Source organism: Trachypithecus francoisi, unplaced genomic scaffold (assembly GCF_009764315.1).
Source record: "Trachypithecus francoisi isolate TF-2019V2 unplaced genomic scaffold, Tfra_2.0 Lachesis_group17, whole genome shotgun sequence".
NCBI lineage: Eukaryota > Metazoa > Chordata > Mammalia > Primates > Cercopithecidae > Trachypithecus > Trachypithecus francoisi.
The window spans coordinates 82,800,998-82,826,284 of NW_022681462.1; the positions used below are offsets into that span (position 1 = coordinate 82,800,998).

At 41.3% G+C, this 25,287-nt stretch overlaps 1 protein-coding gene across 33 annotated transcripts in view; it reads left to right on the plus strand.

Moving 5' to 3' along the window:
• DTNB (dystrobrevin beta) overlaps positions 1-25,287 on the plus strand; it is a 309,281-nt gene that overhangs the window by 98,702 nt on the left and 185,292 nt on the right. For all 33 annotated transcript variants that reach the window (XR_004428453.1, XR_004428456.1, XR_004428457.1 and 30 more), the window contains 2 exons: positions 4,684-4,789; positions 8,824-8,990. Coding sequence is in view for 28 of the 33 variants with exons in the window: in XM_033176347.1 (XP_033032238.1) it covers positions 4,684-4,789; positions 8,824-8,990 (273 nt within the window). In the remaining 5 variants the exon portion in view is untranslated. The remainder of the gene's footprint in view (positions 1-4,683; positions 4,790-8,823; positions 8,991-25,287) is intronic.

Genomic DNA, 25,287 nt, shown 5'->3' on the forward strand with positions numbered 1-25,287 from the left:
TTAAGCTCTTAAAAATAAGGAGAAATGCAAAGAATGTGTTCAACTCAAGAGCAAAAACAAAATAAAAAGATAAGGGACAAAAAGAGCCAACCTACCTTTCATAAAATTATTTATTGAGTCCTGGAATTTTAGAGATGGGAAACCTCTCCTAACAGATCTCAAAATTTTTGGTCTCAGGACCTCATTATACTGTAAAAATTATTGAGGACCCCAAAGAGCTTTTATTTATGTGGGTTAAATCTGTCAATATTTCCATATTAGAAGTTAAAATTGAGACTGGGCATGGTGGCTCACGCCTGTAATCCCAGCACTTTGGGAGGCCAAGGTGGGTGGATCACTTGAGGTCACGAGTTCAAAACCGGCCTGGCCAACATGGTGAAAACCCATCTGTACTAAAAATACAAAAATTAGCCGGGCGTGGTGGCGCAAACCTGTAGTCCCAGGTACTTGGGAGCTGAGGCAGGAGAATTGCTTGAACCTGGGAGGTAGAGGTTGCAGTGAGCCAAAATCTAGCCACTGCACTCCAGGCTGGGCAACAGCAAGAGTCTGTCTCAAAAAAAAGAAAAAAAAAGTTAAGAAATAAAAGAAAATTAAGTCACTTAAAAATAACAACGATGAACCTATTATATGTTAATATAAATAACATTTTAATGAAAAATAACTCTCTCAAAACAATTTAATGAGAAGAGTGCCATGGTTTTATATTTTTGCATATCTTTAATATTTGCCTCAATAGAAGACACATGGATTCCCATATTTGCTTATCTATTCAATCTGTTGTGATATGCTGTTTTGGTTAAAATTTGGAAGAAAATTTGGCCCCAGACAGCTATATAGTTGGGAAAGGGAGAGTCTTTTAATAGCCTTTTCAGATAATTGTGGCTTTGTCACATTGTCTCTGGAAAACCTCACTGTATATTTTTGAGAGAATGAGATTGAAAAAGACCAATAGTGTTGTAGTATTGTTATGAAATACTCCAAAACTCCATGAAAATGTTTACATACCTTCCAGGGGTCCCCTGATCACACTGAGAACTGCTGCTATTTTAGCACTTGAAAGATGAGAAAACTGAAACTCAGAGATGTTCAGTGATTTTCTCCGGATTACTTGGTTGGTGGATGACGGAGTGCTTGGACATGGCTCTGCTAGGTTCATTCCTCGTGTTTTTGGAAAATGTCAGATATGATGTGACTTTAGGACAACTTTTGGAGATTGATCCTGAGTTTATTTATGAGAGTCTTCTGAGATACCAAAATCTGATTCTACCTTGTCATCTTGAAGATTTGTGAAAAACCCCATGGCCGGGTGCAGTGGTTCACGCCTGTAATCCTAGCACTTTGGGAGGCGGAGGCAGGCAGATCATGAGGTCAGGAGATCGAGACCATCCTGGCCAACATGGTGAAACCCCGTCTTACTAAAAATACAAAAATTAGCTGCGTGTGGTGGCACGTGCCTGTAAACCCAGCTTCTTGGGAGGCTGAGGCATGAGAATTGCTTGACCCAGGGAGTCGGAGGTTGCAGTGAGCCAAGATTGGGCCACTGCACTGCCCTTCAGCCTGGTGACAGAGTGAGACTCCATCTCAAGAAAAAAAAAAAAAAAAAAAAAAAAAAACTCCATGGTAGGCAAATCAAAACTTTTTAGAGAAAGTAGTATTATAAAAAGGTAATTTTTAACACATGTAAGCTATAGAAATATTAAACTTTGTGAGCCAAGATCGTGCCACTGCACTCCAGCCTGGGTGACGGAGCGAGATTCTGTCTCAAAAAAAAAAAAAAAAAGATTAAATTTATGACAAAGGATATGATACATTTAATTTTGTTTGCCACTTTTTACTAGCTAAAAGTTTTCTAGCATCTTCTTCTATCTCAATATCTCAATAATTTTATTATACGTTTGTGTGTGTATATACATATATATATATACACTTTTTTTTTTTTTTTTTGGAGATGGAATCTCACTGTGTCCCCAGGCTGGAGTGCAGTGGTGATATCTTGGCTCACTGCAAACTTTGCCTCCTGGGTTCAAGCAATTATCCTGTCTTAGCCTCCCAAGTAGCTGGGATTACAGGCACCCACCACCACACCCAGCTAATTTTTGTATTTTTAGTAGAGATGGGGTTTCACTATTTTTGCCAGGCTGGTCTTGAACTATCTGCCTGCCTTGGCCTGCCAAAGTGCTATGATTACAGGTGTGAGCTGCCACACCTGGCCAATCTCAATAATTTTAAATAGACACTTTTGACTTTATCTTGGTCTGTTGGTTATTTGCATGTCCATAGAGGCATTTTCCGTATTTGTTCCTCCATTCAAATGTTAGGTGGCTTTATGGTTTTTAATGTCATTCTCTGGTTCCTCCCATATTCCACCAAGGTCTCAAACAAGAGTATTCTTGGATCCTGAGATGGAAAACACTTAGGATAACCTTTCTTTAGCCTATTTGAGTAGGCACTTCTCACGCTTCACCATCAGTGCCCAGTGATGTGTAGCGGCCCTTTGAATGGCAGCTCCATACCGCCAATCATTCTGTCAGCCCTTTTGCATAGCTCTCAGCTCCTCCCGCCCCCAGAGTAGTTCCATATTAGAAGTTAAATTGAGGAACTGTCAAATTACTTAACTACTTCCTGCTGGCCTGCAGGCTGTCTGGAGATGAGACTGTTCCTTGGCTTTCTTCGTCTTTTCTAGATTTTTATTGCACAGCTTCTTTCCTGTTGTGCCTTCTACTCTACCTCCCTTTTCTATTCCCCATTTACCAGTTTCTTATTTTAAAGATTATTCTCAATAAGAATGACCTCCAGTTTACATATACTGGAATCAAGATTCTCCCAGTCACCAGAAAGATGCAGAGGAATAAGTCTGTCTAGTCTCGAGCCTTGTGAGACAGGAAGTCTTTTTTTTGTTTTTTGTTTTTTTGAGATGGAGTTTCGCTCTTTTTGGTCAGGGTGGCGTGCAGTGGCGCGATCTTGGCTCACTGCAACGTCTGCCTCCCGGGTTCAAGCGATTCTCCTGCCTCAGCCTCCCGAGTAGCTGGGATTACAGGCGCCTGCCACCACGCCCAGCTAATTTTTGTATTTTTAGTAGAGATGGGGTTTCACCATGTTGGCCAGGACGGTCTCGATCTCTTGACCTCGTGATCTGCCCACCTCAGCCTCCCAAAGTGCTGGGATTACAGACATGAGCCACTGTGCCTGGCCAAGACAGGAACTCTTGTTGGGAGGGTCCGGTGGTGGGTCCAATGGCAGCCCTGGGGACCTCCGTCCTTCAGGCTAAACACCACAGTGTCTTCACTCCTTGCTTCTGGTTTGTGTTAAATATATATTTTTAGTGGTAAAAATCAGAGTTATATAGTAATCAGCCGGCAATATCTTTAGGTCAGCCCTAACTAATTTTATCTTTTCTACCTTCCCCCCTTTAAACGTTGTAAGGGGAAATGCCCATGTGTTTTATATCCTGCTCTTCATATTAAGAAAGTTGTGGGGCTGGGAACACAGTTACTTGGGAGAGAGCAAGGTGAAATTCTGGGTACGCTTTTGGCTTCACCCCAGACCCCATCCTGCCTCTGAGTGGTGGGGACCAGGACCTGGAGGAGTCAGCCAACGGCCATGCACCTGCTGAGTGTGTGTCCTGTTGTCTGAGCTCTTCTTTTGGAAGAATTTGAAGCGAGGTTTTCGTGTCTGGCTTACAGTCATGGAACTCTCTTGTTGAGTTGTGTGACCCTGGACTTTCAGCTCCTTTTTCCTTTTTCTTTGGAGCTGGAAAGGTAACATGTGGGCTGGAGAAAATAAAAGGAAAATCCATTAATTTGAAATATTGTGGAGAATTTGTTCTCTCTATATTATATAACTCTATTTCTATCTTATCTTTCTAGACTGCTTTCTAATTTGGTGTCTACGTGGGACATATTATTTCAGTGTTTCATATACAGTGGAAGCTTACTATATATTTGTTAAAAAGAGAAATGAAGATAGAACAGACAAATGCAGTCTAGCTAGGGAGATGGTATAACAGGAGCATTGCGATGGGCATTTGGACATGTAGGTTCCAATCTCATCCTTATCATAACTACCTCTGTGATTTTATCAAATTATTTAAACTAAGCTTCTCTTTTCTCTTCTGTAAATGAGGAAGTTGTTAAATGATGTCTAGGTGTTTGCCCTTCAAATTACTACTATTTTTTTCAATAGTTACTTATCAAATACATGCCAGGCACTGTTAGGAGAGCTAGAAATGTGGTGGACAACCAGCCACTGTCCCTGCTCTCGTTGATGTTGCTTTATACTGGGGTGTGGGGTGTCTTCTTTCCCCCACTGGATAGCAGAAATAGTAACTTGAAGGACAGTCTTGGATTTGTATCTGATTTGGGCCAGGCTACTACAAAACCTTTAAATGCTTTATTTTCCTATCTGTAAAGTGAAGATAGTAATGTCTAAGCTAGTTTACCTTATTTATATAGTTGACTAAAATAAAATAATGTATGTGGGAATACATTTGAATATACTAATAGTAGTAGTGTAAAGTACAGCATGTAGTAGTATCTGTAGAAATGTAAAATATTTTATTTTGCTGTGAAATTTAACCATATAATTCACTAAAGCTTGAATGGGAAAAATCCTAAATTAACTTAAACTTGGAGTTTGGAAATTGTTTAAAAATTTAAAGTATATTTGTTTTTCTTCTTTTTACAGAGAAAGATAATGCTAAATATGTTTTTAGACACGATGATGGCTGACCCTCCTCCCCAGTGCCTTGTCTGGCTACCTCTCATGCACAGGCTTGCCCATGTTGAGAATGGTAAGCAGAACTTTTATCGTTCAATTCGTCATGCTGTAGAAAGTATAGGAACTGATTATTTGCAATGTCCTTAGCTATTAATATCATTGAAAATTACAGTTGACATTTGCTGTCACTCTGTCATTTGATTTTGTGGTTTTGGCTTTCAGAAGAATATTTCTTTCAAAAAAGGGAGGATACTTACTACCTTTTTTTTTTTTTTTTTTTTTTTTTGAGACAGAGTCTCACTCTGTTGCCCAGGCTGGAGTGCTGTGGTGCAATCCTGGCTCACTGCAACCTCTGCCTCCCTGCAACCTCTGCCTCCCGGGTTCAAGCGATTCTCTCACCTCAGCCTCCTGAGTAGCTGGGATTACAGGCACTGGCCACCACTCCTGGCTAATTTTTATCTTTTTAGTAGAGACAGTGGTTCACCATGCTGGCCAGGTTGGTCTCAAAGAGACTTATTACTTTAAAAAGGATACCAAGAAGTAGGATGGGCATGGTGGCTCACACCTGTAATACCAGCACTTTGGGAGGCCGAAGCGGGTAGATCACTTGAGATCAGGAGTTCCAGCCAGCCTGGCCAACATGGCGAAACCCTGTTTCTACTAAAAATACAGAAATTAGCTGGGTGTGGTTGTGGGTGCCTATAATCCCAGCTACTTGAGGGGAGGCTGAGGCAGGAGAATCGCTTGAACTTCGGAGGTTGAGGTTGCAATGAGTTAAGATCGCGCCACTGCACTCCAGCCTGGGCAACAGAGTGAGACTGTATCTCAAAAAAAAAAACAAGAAAGGATACCAAGAAGTAGTCATATCAGGTCATACAACTTGAAGTATAGGCTATCCCTGCCTAAGATTCCAGATGATTGTTTTCTATTTGAGCCCAGCTGCTTTTTAGCCATTACTTCCTGTTTCCTCTTTGATTTATCAAACTCATAGCTCTAAAAAACTGTGTATATGCTATACCAACTGCTAAAACTATAATTATTTTGGAATAATTTAAAGAAAAATAGCCAAGATATAATTTAACAGTGGATTCCCTTTTTTCCCCCATTTTTTTCCTTTACCATTTTGCCTTGAAACTATTCTTGGTGTCCCTCCCAGTAATTTGACATAAATCTTTGTTTTGCTTTCAGTTAAAATGGTACTTATCTCTTAGTGACTTCTTAATTTTTCCTGCTTTTGCCATCAGTTTATCTCCTCCTTTAGGTTGTTGGAGTTTGTTAAAGGGAAGGCCATCGCTTTTCTAGTAACCTTCCCTCTCTCCAGGCTCTTGCCTTTCTTCATTCCTCAGAACAAGGAAGAGCCAAGAGTCCGCTTTTAATAAACGTCCATACTGTTTTTATTTTCTTGCTCTCATATCCATAGTTTAAAATAAATTTTTCTCAGCCTTTTACCCAACTACGGCTTTAGTTCACAAGTACCTCAGATTAAGGATTCGTTTCTTAAAGGACCAGAATCTCTCTACATTAAAACAGCATAATTTTTAAAACAGGATTCTTGGATAGATTTAAATTTTGGAGAGCAATGCTTTTATAGCCTTGTTTTAGTAGTTTTTTGTCCAATTGATTTTCTTTTTTTTTTTTTTTTTTTTTTTTTTTTTTTTAAATTGAGATGGAGTCTCGCTCTGTCGCCCAGGCTGGAGTGCAGTGGCCGGATCTCAGCTCACTGCAAGCTCCGCCCCCCGGGTTTACGCCATTCTCCTGCCTCAGCCTCCCGAGTAGCTGGGACTACAGGCGCCCGCCATGTCGCCCGGCTAGTTTTTTTTTTTTTGTATTTTTTAGTAGAGACGGGGTTTCGCCGTGTTAGCCAGGATGGACTCTATCTCCTGACCTCGCGATCCACCCGTCTCGGCCTCCCAAAGTGCTGGGATTACAGTGATTTTCAGAAAATCATTTTCTTTTGCTATACCAAGTAGAAAGAGTCTCACTTGTCAAGATACATTATTATCCATATGCATAGGAACATTTTATTGTGACTTTGATGAAGTATATAATTTATTGATTACATTCTTAGTGTATATGGTTTGTAGTGTTTTTATCAGAGACAGAAATTTTATAAAATAATTAAAATATCTAGAAATAAAAGGTTACCTATCACACTAATATTTTTCTGTATGTCAGTTTTAATGGTGAGAAACAAATTATAAAATTATAGTATTTATGGTTATTTTGGTTTGGGCTTTATGAAGTTCATCATGAATTATATTGACATTATATTGACATTACTATGCATAAGGAAAAATATTCACTCAAGCAAAAGTTGCAGTTTATACATTGATTTACTAATCCAAGTGTACAGTATATAAGAAGGTAACTACTAAGTGATGCACTTTACCAAAATAATACTTTTACCAGAACCTGAGCAGTCCTTCTCTTTCTTATTTATAATTGACCCAACACACTTGTTCATTTTTTCATCATTCTGGTTCTCTACTTTTCCACCTGTCACCCATTTCACTGACTAAGGATTGGCTCTTGACTGGTTTGGACGAGAACACAGGAGAATCACATAGACATATATGTTCAACCCAAATTATCAGAATGTATTTGATAATTTAATACTAACATACATATATCTTTTAATATCAACCTAAATTACTTAGAATTATAGATATTGGCTGCACAGATGTTGACCTCATTGACGTTTGCTGAGATTGAGGGAGACCTGTTCTCTGGAGGAGCTATACTAGGCTGTATAGTTACTTTGGAACACATGCTCTTAATTAGCATTTCCAGCATTCCTTAGAAACACTTTGATGGCAAAAAACTGAATTTCTTAGAAGAAGTAATATCCTTTGGATTTCTCATTACTGAGTTTAGTTTTCTTTTAGTCCCTAGTGATAATGTTATATAATCTTGCTCATATAGTTTTTCTCACCTCATACTCAATGTGTTTTGAGTCTTGATTCACTAGTTAATATATATTTTTGGAAGCAAGTCTAGAAGTCCCTATAATTGAAATAAGATTGTGGTCTTATATATATAATGCTAGAAAGAGTTGTTCAGTGAAGATGTGAGTATTCTATCCCTCTTTTCATTTTCTTTTTTTTTTGTTTTTGAGACGGAGTTTCACTTGTTGCCCAGGTTGGAGTGCAATGGTGCGATCTTGGCTCACTGCAACCTCCGCCTCCCAGATTCAAGCAATTCTCTGGCCTCAGCCTCCCGAGTACCTGGGATTACAGGCACGCACCACCATGTTCGGCTAATTTTATATTTTTAGTATAGATGGGGTGTCTCCATGTTGGTCAGGCTGGTGTCAAACTCCTGACCTCAGGTGATCCTCCCGCCTCGGCCTCCCAGAGTGCTGGGATTACAGGTGTGAGCCACCACGGCTGGCCTATCCCTGTTTTCTATTAACTTTCTTTTCTTGTGTTCAGAGTTGAATTGTAAGAGAAAACAATTATGCTACCAACATTTAAAAGTATAAATAGTGATCTGTAACATACAGTTGTGTATTGCCCTTGATAGTACACTGGAATGATGAGATTAGAATCAGTAGTCTGTGTTGAATTTTTTTTTCTGATGTATTAAATCTTTTCTTTTTTTTTTTTTCTAGTAAATGGCTAGTTAGACTAGCAGACAATTTAGATTCTTTAGTTGTAATTGTGTTTTGTTTTGTTTTTGAGAGAGTCTTGCTCTGTCACCCAGGCTAGAATGCAGTGGCGTGATCTCCACTCACTGCAACCTCTGCTTCCTGGGTTCAAATGATTCTCGTGCCTCAGCCTCCTGAGTAACTGGGATTACAGGCATGTGCTGTCATGTCCAGCTAATTTTTTTGTAATTTTAGTAGAGACAGGGTTTTGCCACGTTGTCCAGGCTGGTCTTGAACTCCTGGTCTCAAGTGATCCGCCCACCTCAGCATCCCATAGTGCTGAGATTACAAGGGCGAGCCATCACATCCAGCTCTAATTTTGTTTTTACCTTTGTTTTTATATTAGATTTGGTATTCCTCTGTATTGACTTTGTTCTCCAAATGAAAATTTATTCTTTCTTCTTTTATTCCATCTCTTCTCTCCTGTCCTTTTTCTTCCCCTTTTCTCTCCTGTCCGCAAGTCTTCCATCCCGTAGAGTGCTCCTACTGCCGGTGTGAGAGTATGATGGGTTTCCGGTACCGATGCCAGCAGTGCCACAACTATCAGCTCTGCCAGAATTGCTTTTGGCGTGGCCATGCGGGTGGCCCTCACAGCAATCAGCACCAGATGAAAGAGCATTCCTCTTGGGTAACTGCTTTGTGTTTCATCTGTGTCCCTGAATGTTAACCTGTTTTATCAGTAACAGCCCCTGGGCCAGTTTCCTCATGGATGCCTACCAAATAAGGATGTGGTGTAGTAAAATCTTAACACTAACATTTATGCCAGGGTTGCAAAAATGTGCTTCCTCACTTGATTTTAAAAGCAGAATTTTTAAAAATTCCAGGAAACAAAGACAGTACGTTTGAAATGGTCTCTTTTATTCAGTAAAATGGAATGTTGCAGTGCTGTCTTTCCGAAGTGAAAAGTGGGTTTCTTCTTATTTCAAAATTGTACAGTCCAGACGCGGTGGCTTACGCCTGTAATCCCAGCACGCTGGGAGACTGAGGCAGGCGGATCACGAGGTAAGGAGATCAAGACCATCCTGGCTAACATGGTGAAACCCTGTCTCTACTAAAAATACAAAAAAAAATTAGCCGGGTGTGGTGGCTACTTGGGAGGCTTAGGCAGGAGAATGGCGTGAAGCTGAGAGGCAGAGCTTGCAGTGAGCAGAGATTGTGCCACTGCACTCCAGCCTGGATGACTGAGCGAGACTCCTTCTCAAAAAAAAAAAAAAAAATCTTAAAGTTCTTTTTGCAAGCAAAATTTCCTCACATTTACAGGGTTTAAATGTTGCAAGGAAAGTTGCAGAAAAGAAAAGAGTTAAGTATTTATACCTGTAAAGTTGGAAAAAACATTGTATTTTACGGCCATTGCCACATTGGTGTCTTTATCTTCAAAAGTAGTTTTTAAAAAAATAATATCTTGGCGGAAGTCAACATCTGATTTTTCTGTGGTTCTTATAAATTATGTAACATGGTTATCATCGATTATTTTCCTTCCTTTCTCTCAGTTTATTTCCAGAGTTTTAAAAATGCCATATTTTCCTTCCAAAAAGTTGCTACAGACTTTGTTTTAAAAATCTTTCCCCTAGTTTTTGTTTGTTGGTTGGTTTGCTAAACGGTAGAAAAACATGTAAGGTCAGAAGTATAATTCAGGATCTAGGTTCTTTAGCCTGGTTATCCTGTTGGCCTTCAAGTATTAGAAACTTTAATAACCAGTTTTTATTTTCCCTTTCGTTGTCTTAAAACTCAACCAAGAAAAAGCAAATAAACTCACATCAGGAATTAAAGAAAAAAACAAAACAAACTTCAACCCACATGCACACTTAACTCTTGTTCCTTCATCTCTGAAATCTGTTAAAGATCCCCCCCCCTTTTTTTTAACTGGATAGGTTTCTGTTATACTTAACGATAACATTTTGTTAAACTGAATATCCTATCCTGGGTCTTGTTGTGTTGTGAATTCCATTTTTTTGGTGGTGGTTGTGTTGAAGAGCCACTTTTAAAATCCTAAAAAAAAAAAAAGGAAAAAAACACAGTAGTTTCTTTTCTTTTTCATTGAATAAAGAAAATTTACAGATTTTCAAATTGTTTCTTTTTGCTTTCTTAAAGTACAGGTGCTTCACTATGTTAATTGTTTTTTTTTTTTTTTTTTTTTTTGAGACGGAGTCTTGCTCTGTCGCCCAGGCTGGAGTGCAGTGGCCGGATCTCAGCTCACTGCAAGCTCCGCCTCCTGGGTTCACGCTATTCTGCCTCAGCCTCCGGCGTAGCTGGGACTACAGGCGCCCGCCACCTCGCCCGGCTAGTTTTTTTGTATTTTTTAGTAGAGACGGGGTTTCACCGTGTTAGCCAGGATGGTCTCAATCTCCTGACCTCGTGATCCGCCCGTCTCGGCCTCCCAAAGTGCTGAGATTACAGACTTGAGCCACCGCGCCCGGCTATGTTAATTGTTAATATTTTTTCCACTTTGTGTGTGTGTGTGTGTAGAGTCTAACTCTTTACACTGGGATAGTTTTTGCTGTTTAACCTTTCGTGATGACTGAGTTTGCTGATCTATTTCTACTGAAAATTCTCATTCTGGATGTTGGGGCTAGGAGAATGGGGAACTTCTTATTCCCCCTGGTTTGAACTTCCTCATTTGACTAACCTATAACCCTTTTAAAAATGGGGATTTTGTATTTATTTAGAGACAAGTGACTGATACTGCTTTATGATTTGCATGTTTTCATCTACTCTTGAATTTTTTCATTGGGTTATAAGATACATACAGAAAAGTCTACAAATCACAAATGAATTCTTACATTTCTGTTTGACCCTCACAGCACTCTTGTGAACTAGATCTTATTTCCATTTGTTGTTATTATTTCAGTTTTTTTGTTTTATAAATTCTTTTATTTTTGTTAAAGTGACTTAATTTTTTAAAAAATTTCAAGTATTGTTATCCCGCATAATTTTGAAGCTAGTATGATAAACGTGTCAGTTCTGAATTTCGATGGATGTATGCCTTGCATATGGTAGATGCATACTGGTAAGGTCTTTTAGCAGTATGTGTAGGTGTCTGGATGTAACTTCTTTTCAAAGTTAAGATCCTGTATGTGCAGAGCTCTTGCTCTTTGAGGAAGATGTGGTTGAATTTTGAGGCTGAGCAAAGAGGTTTCCAGCTAACAAAAAGATGTGCTACCAATTTAACAGTAATTTCTTTGCGATCGTCTGCTGTGTTTATACTAATATTTTGAAAAAAGTTTCTATATGCTCACATGTGAGTTTAAGTGTGTGTTTAACCAGCTAGTATATGAATTTTCATTGTAGATGTGATATGTGAGTTTTAAGTAGTACCTGGACGTTTATTTTGATTTTTGCAAAAATTTCTGTTGAATGTTTTATCTCAGTAACTATGCAGTATAATTCATTATTTTAGTCCTTGGTCTGTTTTGTTTGCCTTTGTTACAAAGAAAATGCCATATGGTACCATATCTGAGATTCATCCTGTCTGTTCATTATTTCACTCAAAATTTATTTTTTAAGCACCTACTGTGTGCTAGGTCCTGTAAGAGGTATTTGGGATACATCTATGAACAAACTAGACAAAGACTCTTGCCCTGTGGAGCTTAAGTTTTAATGAGTGTGAAAGAGACTGCTGGAGCTTGTTAGCGTTACTCTTTTCCTATTCTTGTTGGCACATGTCTAGACTACACTTTTCAGCCTTCATGTAGCTAAGTGGAACCAGGTTCTTGCCAGTAGAATGCAAACAGAATGATAGGTGTCCTTCCAGAAGAAGACAGTTAATAAATAACAGGGTGCCTTCTCTACCCTCTCTGCTATCTTGGTGTAGAGAATGTCATTACGACCCAGCGGAGGGTGAAACCATTAAGCGAAAGGAAACTGGGTCTTTGAATGATGGGTGGAGAAGAATATCCAGCAACCCACTTGACTGTGATAGGGGCATGATAAGAACTTTGTGTTAAGTCACTGAAGTTTTAGTACTAGAAGTAGATTTCTGTTAAAATCTTAAAATGTATGGCATTGTCTTAACAGTCATGTGGCACACTTGATGAGGAAACTGACAATGGAGAGGGAAAGTCAGAAACCCATGTTATATAGTGGTAACCAATTTGGTAAATGTGTCATCTGTGATCATTTGGAAGGCACACCTCACACCCACCAGGCTGTAGGTCAAGTGTTGGAAAAGATCAGAATGTGAGACTGTTAATGGTAAGGTGACACAGGATAGAGATGAGTTCAGAAAGAATTGGCTAGTGCGCAAGCAATAAATGAAAGGGAACAGAGAAAGCTCTGACTCTTGGGGCAGTGAAAGGAAAAACAGACTGCTTCCAGACCCTAGAGAGAAAGCATAAGAGTTGAGAAAGGCTTTAGGCAACAAAGTCCTGGTAGACCTTCTCAGTTGAAAAAGGTGACTCAGTCCTGTAGCAAAGATCAGATTAAGGGTATGGGCTCTTGTTCTTGGCTGCTTATCAGAGTCCTCTTGGTTCTGCCTGCAGAGATTCTGATGTATCAGTCTGAGGTACATGAAACCCTGTACATAGACAGTTTTTAAAAGTTCCCCAAGTGGGCCAGGTACGGTGGCTCACTCCTGTAATCCCAGCACTTTGGGAGGCTAAGGCGGGCAGATACCTGAGGTCAGGAGTTCAAGACCAGCCTGGCCAACATGGTAAAACCCTGTCTCTACTAAAAATACAAAAAATTAGCTGGGTGTGATGGTGGGTGCCTGTAATCCCAGCTACTTGGAGGCTGAGGCAGGAGAATCGCTTGAACCCGGGAGGCAGAGATTGACGTTGCAGTGAGCCGAGATCATGCCATTACACTCCAGCCTGGGCAAAAAGAGTGAAACTCCATCTCAAAAAAAAAAAAAAAAGAAAAAAAATAAAGTTCCCCAAGTGATTCTGTCATACAGCCAAAGCCAGAAGCAACTGACCTTTTTCATATGGCCTCCGGGTGGCTTCTGTTAGTTGAAAGCAGGCGGCAAAGAAATACATTAGTCTTAGGAAAGAACTTTTTGTGTGTGGTTACTGGCACATGGAATCAACTGGAAACAAATAGATCAAAGGCCTACTAAGTTTCTGAGGGAATTACATTGGCAGAGAAATTATGAGACTGAACTGAACAAGCCCTTAACTATTTGAGCTATAAAACTATTAAAAAAAAAACAAAAACAACGAAAAAAAAAAAAACCTCTGAGAACTTGGTCTGGCAGGGTAGGTTGATGGGTTGTGAAGGTTGTGCAGCCCCTCTGGACGGTATGCCAGAGCCCACCTGGCCAAGAAGGATATTGGGTAAGGAAGAAGCTCCTGCTCTGGCTCCACCATTGTATATTGGGAGCAGGAAGGGAAGGTGCAGATATATATATATATACATTTTTTTTTTTTGGCGACGGAGTCTCGCTCTGTCACCCAGGCTGGAGTGCAGTGGCGTGATCTCGGCTCACTGCAAGCTCCACCTCCCGGGTTCACGCCATTCTTCTGCCTCAGCCTCCCGAGTAGCTGGGACTACAGGTGCCCGCCACCACACCCGGCTAATTTTTTTGTATTTTTAGTAGAGACAGGGTTTCACTGTGTTAGCTAGGATGGTCTCGATCTCCTGACCTCGTGATCCACCTACCTCAGTGTCCCAAAGTGCTGGGATTCCAGGCGTGAGCCGCCGTGCCTAACCTGGTGCAGATAGTTTTGCCTTTTTAGTTCACAGATTGCATCTTAAGGAGTTCCACATGATCTTTTTGAAGAAGACTGTGCCATATCCAGAGATCCTGGATGCACCGACTGAATCGGACTGCACGTGTTCTGCCTGGACGTGTGTGGCATGGTGGGAGGAGGCAAGTGTGCTCTGTGTATAAGAAAAGGGAACAAAGAGGTACTTGGTGATTGAAGTTTCGCTAATATCCACGGTTTCCTTTGCTTAAATTCCACTAGAGAGAACTAGTCATATAGTCCTATCTGGCCACAAGGAGGGCATGTTGTATATTATATATATATCACTTCTTAGCCAAGGCAGTTTGAAGCAGGTGTGTCTCTATCTTTACTCTCCACTGCCGATATACATTGACCAAATGGAATGGTCTCCAAAGGAACTGGCTGAGGCAGAAGTCCTCAGATGGAGGAGGCTGGGCACCTGCATGGATGGAGCAGAGCCTTCTGCCAACCTAATGGGACTCGATTAACATGAGCAGATTAGCAAGTGGAATCAGGAACATAGGGCTGGGGAGATTGGAGGTTGAATGTGGAAGTCATATAGGCTTTGTTGAGAAAATGAGATTTGAGCACACTTAGATGTTTACCAGCAGAGATCTGGGGAAGAGCAGAGGTAGTGTTCAGTGTTCAGGCCCCAGGGTAGGGGTATACCTGTAAATCTAGGGAAAGAAGCCAGCATGGCCAGGATGCAATGAGCAGGGGAGGATTGTAGGAGACAAGGTGAAAACATTAATGTGGGCCTGTTGACCATTGTAAGGACTTTTACTCCGAGTGAAATGAGGAGTCTTTATAGGGTTTTGAATAGAAGAATAATATGATATGATTTATATTTTTAAATGATCACTCTAGATGCCATGTAAAGAGTAGACAGTAGAAAAGAAAGAGAGGAGCAGAGAGACCATTTAGGAGAAATTCTAATGATAATTAAAACAAGATATGGTAGGACAGTAGTAGCAGAGTTTGTAAAAAAGGATTGAATTACGATACGTTGTATAAATCAGCCTAATGGGTTGGATGTGGCTTGTGAGAGTGGAGGAGCCAAGGAAAAGTCCTTAGCATAGAAGGATGGAATTGCCATAGACTGAGATGGGGAAGGCTGTGAATGGAGAGCGTTTAGATGTTAGGATCAAGGATGAACCTTGATTCACCCTTTGTTCTGGACATGTTGAACTTAAGTTTTATTAGATATCCGTCTGTATGGAGTTGTTGAAGTCATTGTATATGGTGAGTCTGGAGTTTAAGAGAGAAGTCTGAGATAGAAGCAGAAATCTCGGCGTCATTGGCCTATATTTAAAATAGCCGTGAGACTGGATGATACCACTTATACCACGAAGAGAATGAGTGAAGATAGAGAAGGAAAAGGAGTAAGAACTGACCCCTGAAGCTCTTCAATATGAGGACATCTGGGAGAAGAGGAAGATCCTGCCTCCAGTGAGGTGGGATGAAAGCCAAGAGAGTGTGTGTTCTGGAAAACAAGTGCAGAATGTGTTTGGAGGAGGAGGAAGTAATCAACTGTGTCAAATGCTGCCAACAGTAAGGTAATGAGTAAGAACTGACCCTTTGTCTAATAATGTGGAGATTGTCTGGAGAACAGTTTCTGTGGAGTGGTGGGGACAAAAACCCAGTTAAAGTTGTTTTAAGAGGGAAAGTAAGTTTAAGAAAGATGGAGACAGCTAGGATAGATAAGTCTCCTAATGAATAAATGAATATCTATTTCTGACCCAGTTTTACTTCTTCTGTTTTTTTTTTTTTTTTTTTGTTGTTGTTGTTGTTGTTGTTTTTTGAGACAGGAGACCACCTCTGTTGCCCATCTGGAGTGCAGTGGCATGATCATGGATCACTACAGCCTTGACCTCCTGGGCTCAAGCAGTCCTCCCACCTCAGCCTCCTGAGTAGCTGGGACTACAGTCATGTGCCACCATTCCCAGATAATTTTTGTAGAGACAGGGTTTCGCCATTTTGCCCAGACTGGTCTCAAACTCCTGAGCTGAGCTCAAACCATCTGCCCACCTCCTCCTTCCAGAGTGCTGGGATTACAGGCATGAGCCATGGAGACCAGCCCTCCAACACCATTTCTTTCTTTCTTTTTTTTTTTTTTTTTTGAGGCGGAGTCTTGCTCTGTCACCCAGGCTGGAGTGCAGTGGCATGATTTCGGATCACTGTGACCTCCACCTCCCAGCTTCAAGCGATTCTGCTGCCTCAGCCTCCTGAGTAGCTGGGATTACAGGCGCCTGCCACCACGCCTGGCCGATTTTTGTATTTTTACTAGAGACAGGGTTTCGCCATGTTGGCCAGGCTGGTCTTGAACTCCTGACCTCAGGTGATCCGCCCACCTCAGCCTCCCAAAGTGCTGGGATTACAGGCATGAGCCACTGCGCCCACCATTTCTAATAGTTCCTATTGGAATTTTAGAAGACTCATTAATTCCACTTCACTTTTCCTCCCCACAAGATGACAGCCAGGAATTAGGCAAGTGGTAGTCTGTTTGAGAAAGTGGTTTTAATTGTGGGGAAACAGCAGACTTGCCAGTAGCCCCCAAATGAAATACACTCCCACCCAACTGCTGGCATTTCCAGCAGGGAGCAGATCCTGAACATTTGTGGATCTGGTGGAGAGGAGAATGTATGCTTTCTGTGGAGTGTGCAGATCCCAAGAAAAAAGGGAGAGGAGGGGGTTGATAGGCATGTTCAGTTCCTTCTCTGAAACCAACCAGTCTGATTTGGGGAGGAGTGAGTGAGGGTCAGAGAGTCCCTCTACCTGGACATAAGAAAGTGGACAGTAACTAAATATTAATGTTTGTATTCAAACATGCAAGGTTATATCAGTCTTCTTCTTTGAGACACTTGACAAATATTTGAGTAACCTTGCCATCAGTACTGTGGTGTTCCAGTGACTCTTGCTGCATAATATGCCACCCCAAAAGTTCGTGACATTAAACACCAATCATTTGATGACACCTGCAGATTTGGATGGGTGGAGGGTTGGCTTTTCTCTGCTCCATGCCATCTGGGGCCTTTGCTGGGGTGAGTGGAATACTAGGGTTGGGGGATGTGGCTTGAGTGACCGGAGGGTTCTTCCCTCCCATGTCTGACTGCCCTGGGATGGGGAAGGCCGGGATCTGCCAGAGCGGACACTGGGGCCACCTATGTGTGGTATTTTAATGTGGCTTGTGCTCCTCACCCCTTGGCCGCTGTGTCTTAAGAGATAGCACCCCTATAGGAGGCATCCAGACAGCAGTTGTCCAGGAGAGCAGGGCCGAAGCACAGGCCTTTCACCCCTGGCTGTGGGAGGTGTGCAGCCTCACTTCTACTGTGTTCTGCATTATGTGAGGAGTCACTGAGGCCAGCCCAGAGTGAAGGGGAGGAGAACTGGACTCCTCTTATGGTGCTGGTGATGGTCGTGGGAAGGTCACACTGCAAAGGAGCCTGTGTGATGGAGAAATTGTTGCAGTGATCTTCTGCCCAGTATCTGTTTGGAAATTACAGTCTGTCCCACATGGGATAAAGCCTTGTAATCAGAACAAGGGTTCCCACATAAATGGTTAATTTAGCTATAGTGATTATCATGTTTTCCTACTAAATTATACTTTTTAAAGTAAGACTTTATTAAAACAACTAACAATAATATTTACTAGGATTTTTATTACCATATTTAAATAGGTTAGTTTTTTTAAGTAAAGTATTTTGGATGCATAATTGTGGTTTTTTTTTTTTAAATCACTATTAAATGATCTTTAACCTTAACCTTCCTTTTCCTTGATCTGGGCATACGTGCTTTTCTGATTCACTTTAAACCAAACTCCCTCCATGCCTGCCTACTTCCTTCCCTCCCTCCCAAGCTCCTATTAATTGTGTGGTAAAATATATGTAATATAAAATTTACCATCTTAGCCATTTTTAAGAGTACAGTTCAGTGGCATTAAGGACATTCACATTGTTGTGCAGGCATCACCCGCATCCATCTCCAGACCTTTTTCATTTTTCCCAACTGAAACTCTTCAACCTTTCTTTTTTTTTTGAGACGGAGTCTCGCTGTGTCACCAGGCTGGAATGTAGTGGCGTGATCTCGGCTCACTGCTACCTCCACCTCCCAGGTTCAAGCAATTCTCCTGCCTCAGCCTCCCAAGTAGCTGGGACTACAGACGCGTACCACTACGCCAGCTAATTTTTGTGTTTTTAGTAGAGAAGGGGTTTCACCACATTTGTCAGGATGGTCTTGATCTCTTGACCTCATGATCCCCTCAGCCTACCAAGTAGCTGGGACTACAGGTGCGCACCACCACGCCAGCTAATTTTTGTGTTTTTAGTAGAGACGAGGTTTCCCCATGTTGGCCAGGATGGTCTCAATCTCTTGACCTCATGATCCACCCGCCTTGGCCTCCCAAAGTGCTGGAATTACAGGCATGAGCCACCATGCCCTGCCTTCAACCTTTCTTGATATGCAAGGAAGGCTCATAGCAAACATGCCTTCTTCTCTGCCTTCCATTCGGATCTCTGCTTCCTTGGTCTTCACTTTACCAAGCTAGATCTGACTGATTCCCATCTAGTTACTCCCTGGCAGGAAGTCTCTCTCTCTGTATGTCCATTTATACAAAATACACTTGTACCACAGATACAGTTAGTAGAGGGCCTTCATGGAGGGTAATTATGTAGCTGACTGGTGGATGGTATGGAAATTTCACCTTTTTTCCCAGCAGATGGCAGAGTCCACCTCTGAACAAAGTTACTTACCGTGTTCTTCAAAATCTTCTATAAATGAGCAAGTATTTTGGATTTCTTTAACAATCTCTGTTAAATAATATTGCTTTACTTAAAAAAATGTTAATGGACAGCTTATGAATGTGCAGCATAGTTATTTGGGCATTAGTGATAGCAAAAGTAAGCCATTTAGGGATTCAGAGCAAATTTTCTTGTGACAGACCAGGATCAATTGAGATTGTTGACTTACCTTGGTCAGAAGCAATATTCAGTTTCCATATGACTAGTGTCCCTCTCTTCACACCTCTTGGATTATGAAAGATAATATGTATTCATGGGAAAAAGGCGTGGTTACTGAGCATGCTCCTGTCCAGTTTTAAATAGCCACGTGTCATAATTAAACAATTACTTTGTGCAAAGTACAAAACCAGACAAATTTTTTTAACTTATAAGACAATATCCCCATTTGTGGCAAGCAAAAGCTAAGACATACACATGAAGAAATTAAAAACAAAATATACAAAATCAAGTCCTTTAACCCAATGGCCAACTCTTCTCAAAGAAACTGCTGAGGCTGGGTCTGCCATGGCCCCTGCCTCTGCTTTTATCAGTCAGTGTCCTCGTTTAAGCTGTCTGGCCTCCTGTCTTGGGTGACATCAGCATTTTATCATGGTCTGTGCGTCCTGCCCCAGCCCAGCTTTCTCATAATCAGTCCTCCGCAGCTCAGCTCCCTTTAGCACTGCTGGTCCTTGGCCAGCAAGCTGCCCTCACTTTCAGCTGCTTCGCCACACATTTCTTTCACCCCACCATCCCCATTGAAATTTGGCTGTCCTGGAAGAACTCCACTTCCCTGCAACCCTTTCAGGTGGTGGTTTATTCTCTCACATCCCATGCATATTTAGGGGTTGACATTTTTATTAGGGTGACCATGTAACATCATCTAAACCAGACCCACTTGAGAGTGAAAGGGGGCACTATTAATTATGCAGGGACAGCATGCATAAACTGTGATTATCTTGGACAAACCAGGACTTGTGCTCACTGTTTTAACTTTGTGTTTTTGCATAAAAAGTTACTACAAATTTAGCTGCTTAAAATAGTGGAAATTTATTGTCTCCGTTTTTGTGAGTCAGAAGTCCAGTCTCTCTGCTCCAGGTGTCACTGAGCTGAAATCAAAGTGTCACCTGAGGCTGTAGTTATCACCTAGGGCTTAGAGGGCCTCCTGCTAGCTCCCTGTTGGCAGAATTTATTTAGTTGCAGCTGTGGTGCTGAGGTCCCCATTTTCCTGCTGGCAGCCAGCTGAGGATGAGTCTCAGCTCCCAGAGGCGGCCTGCAGTTTCTTTTCATGTGACTCTCATAGGCAGTTTGCAACACGAACATTTGCTTTCTTCTAGGCCAACTAGAATGCATCTCTCTGATTTCCTTTCCTGCAGCCAGCCAGAGAAATACTTTTAAGGGGCTCGTGATTAGACCAGGCCCACCCATTGTAATCTCCCTTTTGCCTTATAACTTAATGTAATCAAAGGAATGATAGCTTATCATATTTATAGGTTCCACCCACACTCAAAGGGGAAGAGATCATACAAGGACAGGGTTCGCTGAAGGTAAACAGAATTCTGCCGACACTAGTCATCCTGATTATTTTTCTACCTGCTTTCCAATTTGCTGCTTCTAGACTATTATGTCTTGAATCTCTTAGTTTTTTTTTTTTTGTTTTTTTTTTTAAGTAATATTAGCAAACCAAATTTGGAAGAACATACAAAGGATTATACAACATGAGCAAGTGAGAATTACCCCTGAAATGCAAAAGTTGGTTTGCGTGCAGAAATCAATATAATATATACCATGCTAACAGACTAAAGAATGAAAAATAAGATCATCTCAATAAATATGAAAAAGGAATTTGACAAAACCCAACACTCTTTCACGGTTAAAAACAAATGCAATAAACTGTGAGTAGAAGAGAACTTTCTCAACCTGAAAAAGGACATCTATGAAACACCCACAGTGACTAGTCAGAGTGGCTTACACCTTTAATCCCTTCGAGAGACTCAGGGTGGAGAATCACTTGAAGCCAGGAATGAGAGACCAGCCTGAGCAACATAGTGAGACCCTATCTCTACCAAAATAATAATAATGAAAAAAAATTAGCTGGGCTTGGTGGTATACACTTGTAATCCTACCTACTCCGGAGGCTGAGGCGGGAGGATCACTTGAGCCTGGGAGGTTGAGGCCGCAGTAAGTTATGGTTGCATCACTGCCCTCCAGCCTGGGTGACAGAGTGAGACCCTGTCTCTTAAAAGAAAGAAAAACCCACAGTTAACATCATACTTAATAGTGAAAGACTGAAAGCTTTCCCCCTAAAACCAGGAAAAAGACAAGGATGTCCACTCCTGCCACTTTTATTCAACATTATACTGAAGGTCCTAGCCAGGGCACTTAGGCAGGAAAGCAAGCAAAATGCCTCCATATTGAAAAAGAAGAAGTAAAACTACCTCTCTTCACAGATGGCATGATCTTGTATATAGAAAATCCTAACTAATACACACAAAAAACCATTATAGATAATAAATTTACCAAGTTTATAAGATAAAATCAATACAAAAATACTAGATTTGTGCAAAAGTAATTGTGGGTTCCCTGTTACTTTTTTTTTTTTTTCTTTTTTGAGACGGAGTCTTGCTCTGTCGCCCAGGCTGGAGTGCAGTGGCCGGATCTCAGCTCACTGCAAGCTCCGCCTCCCGGGTTCACGCCATTCTCCTGCCTCAGCCTCCGGAGTAGCTGGGACTACAGGCGCCCGCCACGGCGCCCGGCTAGTTTTTTGTATTTTTTTAGTAGAGACTGGGTTTCACCGTGTTAGCCAGGATGGTCTCGATCTCCTGACCTCGTGATCCGCCCGTCTCGGCCTCCCAAAGTGCTGGGATTACAGGCTTGAGCCACCGCGCCCGGCCGGTTCCCTGTTACTTTTAATGGCAAAAGCCTCAATTACTTTTGTACCAACCTACTACAAAAAATGCAAAAATTAGTTATATTTCTCTATATTAACAATGAACAATCTGAAAATGAAATTAAGAAAACAGTTTCATTCATAGTAGCATCAAAAAGAACAAAAATAGGATTACATTTAATCAAAGAAGTACTAAACTTGGCACTAAAAAGTGCAAAACATGACTGAAAGAAACAGGCCGAGTGCAGCGACTCATGCCTGTGATCCCAGCACTTTGGGAGGCTCAGGTGGGTGGATCACTTAAGGTCAGGAGTTTGAAGCCAGCCAGGCCAACATGGTGAAACCCCATCTCTACTAAAAAATACAAAAAAAAAAAAAAAAAAGAAAAAAAATTAGCTGGGTGTGGTGGTGCATGCCTGTAGTCCCAGCTACTTGGGAGGCTGTGGCAGGAGAATTGCTTGAACCTGGAAGGTGGAGGTTGCAGTGAGCCAAGATTGCACCACTGCACTCCAGCCTGGGTGACAGAGAGAGACTCCATCTCAAAAAAAAAAAAAAAAAAAAAAGAAGAAGAAATTAAGACTTGAGGAAATAGACATGCTGTGTTCATGGGTTAGAAGACTTAACATTTAAAATGACAATACTCCCCAATTCATCTACAGATTCAGTGCAGTCTCTATGAAAATCTCAACTGCTTGTCTGCATAACCCTATAAACTGATCCTAAAATTCATATAGAAATACAAGAGACCCAGAATGGTCAAAGCAGTCTTCAAAAAGAATACCAAATTTGGAAGACTCACACTTCCTGATTTTAAGACTTCAAAGGAATAGTAATCAAGACTGTGATACTGGCATGAGGACAGAATTGAGACTCCAGAAATAAACCCTTGTATTTGTTGTCGATTTTTCAATGAGGGTGATGACCATCCAATGGAGGAAAGAATAGTCTTTTCAAAATATGGTGCTGAGACAACAACTGGATATCCACAGACAAAAGAATGAATTTGGATCCATGCCTTATACCTTGTAAACCATGAATTCAAAATGGATTATAGAACCCTTAATGCAAGAGCTACAACTATAAAACTCTTAGAAGAAGAGATTAGATGTAAGTCTTTATGATCTTGAGTTAGTGCTTTCTTAAATATAGCACCAAAAGCTCAAGCAACAGAAGAAAAATAGACAAATTGGACTTCAACAAAATTAAAGACTTTGGTGCTTCAAAGGGTACCATCAGGAAAGTAAAAAGATAACCCACTGAATAGAAAATATTTACAAATCATATATCTGATAAGGGACTTGTATCCAGAATTATAAAGAACTCTTAAAACTCAGCAACAACAAAAACAAAAAACCCCCAACTAACCCAATTTTAAAATGGGTAAAGGGAAAAATAGAATGGTAGTTATCAGTTGGGAGGAGAAAATGGGAAATTATTGTTTCATCAGTATAGACTTTCAGATATGCACAATGAAAAAGTTCTGGCAACGTGAACATACTTAACACTACTATTGTGCTATACACTTAAAAATGGTTGGCCGGGCGCGGTGGCTCAAGCCTGTAATCCCAGCACTTTGGGAGGCTGAGACGGGCGGATCACGAGGTCAGGAGTTCGAGACCATCCTGGCTAACACGGTGAAACCCCGTCTCTACTAAAAAATACAAAAAGCTAGTCGGGCGAGGTGGCTGGTGCCTGTAGTCCCAGCTACTTGGGAGGCTGAGGCAGGAGAATGGCGTAAACCCGGGAGGCGGAGCTTGCAGTGAGCTGAGATCCGGCCACTGCACTCCAGCCTGGGCGACAGAGCGAGACTCCGTCTCAAAAAAAAAAAAAAAAAGGTTAAGGTGGTAAGTTTTATGTTGTATGTTTTTACCACAATAAAATATGTAAATTAGGCCGGGCATGGTGGCTCATGCCTGTAATCCCAGCACTTTGGGAGGCTGAGGCGGATGGATTACTTGACTCCAGGAGTTTGAGACCAGCCTGGCCAACATGGTGAAACCCCATCTCTACACAAAATACAAAAATTAGCCAGGTATGATTGTGGGTGTCTGTAATCCCAGCTACTCTGGAGGCTGCAGGAGGATCACTTGAGCCTGGGAGGTGGAGGTTGTGCTGAGTGAGCTGAGATTGTGCCACTGCACTGCAGCGTGGGTGACAGAGTGAGACTCCATCTCAAAAAAAAAAAAAAAAGTTACTTGGGGGAAAACATGGGGAGTGGATCTGAATAGATGTTTCTCCAAAGAAGATATACCAGTGGTTGATATGAACGTGAAAAGATGCTTAACATAATCATTAGGGAAACACAAATCAAAAACACAGTGAGGTGCTATTTTATATCCAGTAGGATAGCTAAATAAAAAAGACTGACCATAACAGTGTTGACAAGCATGTAGAAAAATCAGAACCCTTATACTTTGTTGGTGGGAATATAAAATGGTGTAGCCACATTGGAAAACAGTTTAACAGTTTCTTAGAATGTTAAACATAGACTTACCATGTGATCCAACAATTCTGCTCCTTGGGAACTGAAAATACATGTCTCCACAAAAACTTGTATGTGAATGGTCATAGCAACATTATTCAGAAGAGCTAAAAAGTGGAAATAACCCAAATATCCATCAACTGGTGACTGGACAAAGTGTAGTTTACCAATACAATGGAGTACTATTGGGTAATCAAAAGAAATGAGGTACTGATACATGCTAAAACATAGGTGAACATTGAAAATATGCTAAGTGAGGCCAAGTGCGGTGGCTCAAGCCTGTAATCCCAGCACTTTGGGAGGCCGAGACGGGCGGATCACGAGGTCAGGAGATCGAGACCATCCTGGCTAACACGGTGAAACCCCGTCTCTACTAAAAATACAAAAAACTAGCCGGGCGAGGTGGCGGGCGCCTGTAGTCCCAGCTACTCGGGAGGCTGAGGCAGGAGAATGGCGTAAACCCGAGAGGCGGAGCTTGCAGTGAGCTGAGATCCGGCCACTGCACTCCAGCCTGGGCGACAGAGTGAGACACCGTCTCAAAAAAAAAAAAAAAAGAAAACATGCTAAGTGAAAAAGACACAAAGTGTCACATATTGTGTTATTCCATTTATGTGATATGTACAGAATAGGCAAATGCATAGAGACATTATGAAATATACAGAATAGGCAAATGAACAGAACATACATTAGTAGTTGCCGGAGGCTGGGGGGGAGGGAGGAATGGGAAATGGCTGCTAATGAGTATTGGGTTTCTTTTTTAGAGTGATGAAAATGTGCTGAAATTAGATATTGGTTATGATTGTACAACTCTTTGATTATACTAAAAACCACTGAATTTTACAGTGGGTGAATTTCATGGCATATGAATGGTATCTCAATGTATTCATTTTTTGCATTACTATAAAGGAATACCTGAGACTGGGTAATTTACAAAGAGGTTTAACTGGCTCACGGTTCTGCAGGCTGTACAAGCATGGTACCAGTGTCTGCTCAGCATCTGGTGAGAGCCTCAGGAAGTTTACAATCATGGCGGAAGGCTTAGCAGAAGCAGGCAGATCACAGGACGAGAGCAGGGGCAAGAGGGGAGAGGAGAGGAAACATCCTTTAAACAGCCATGT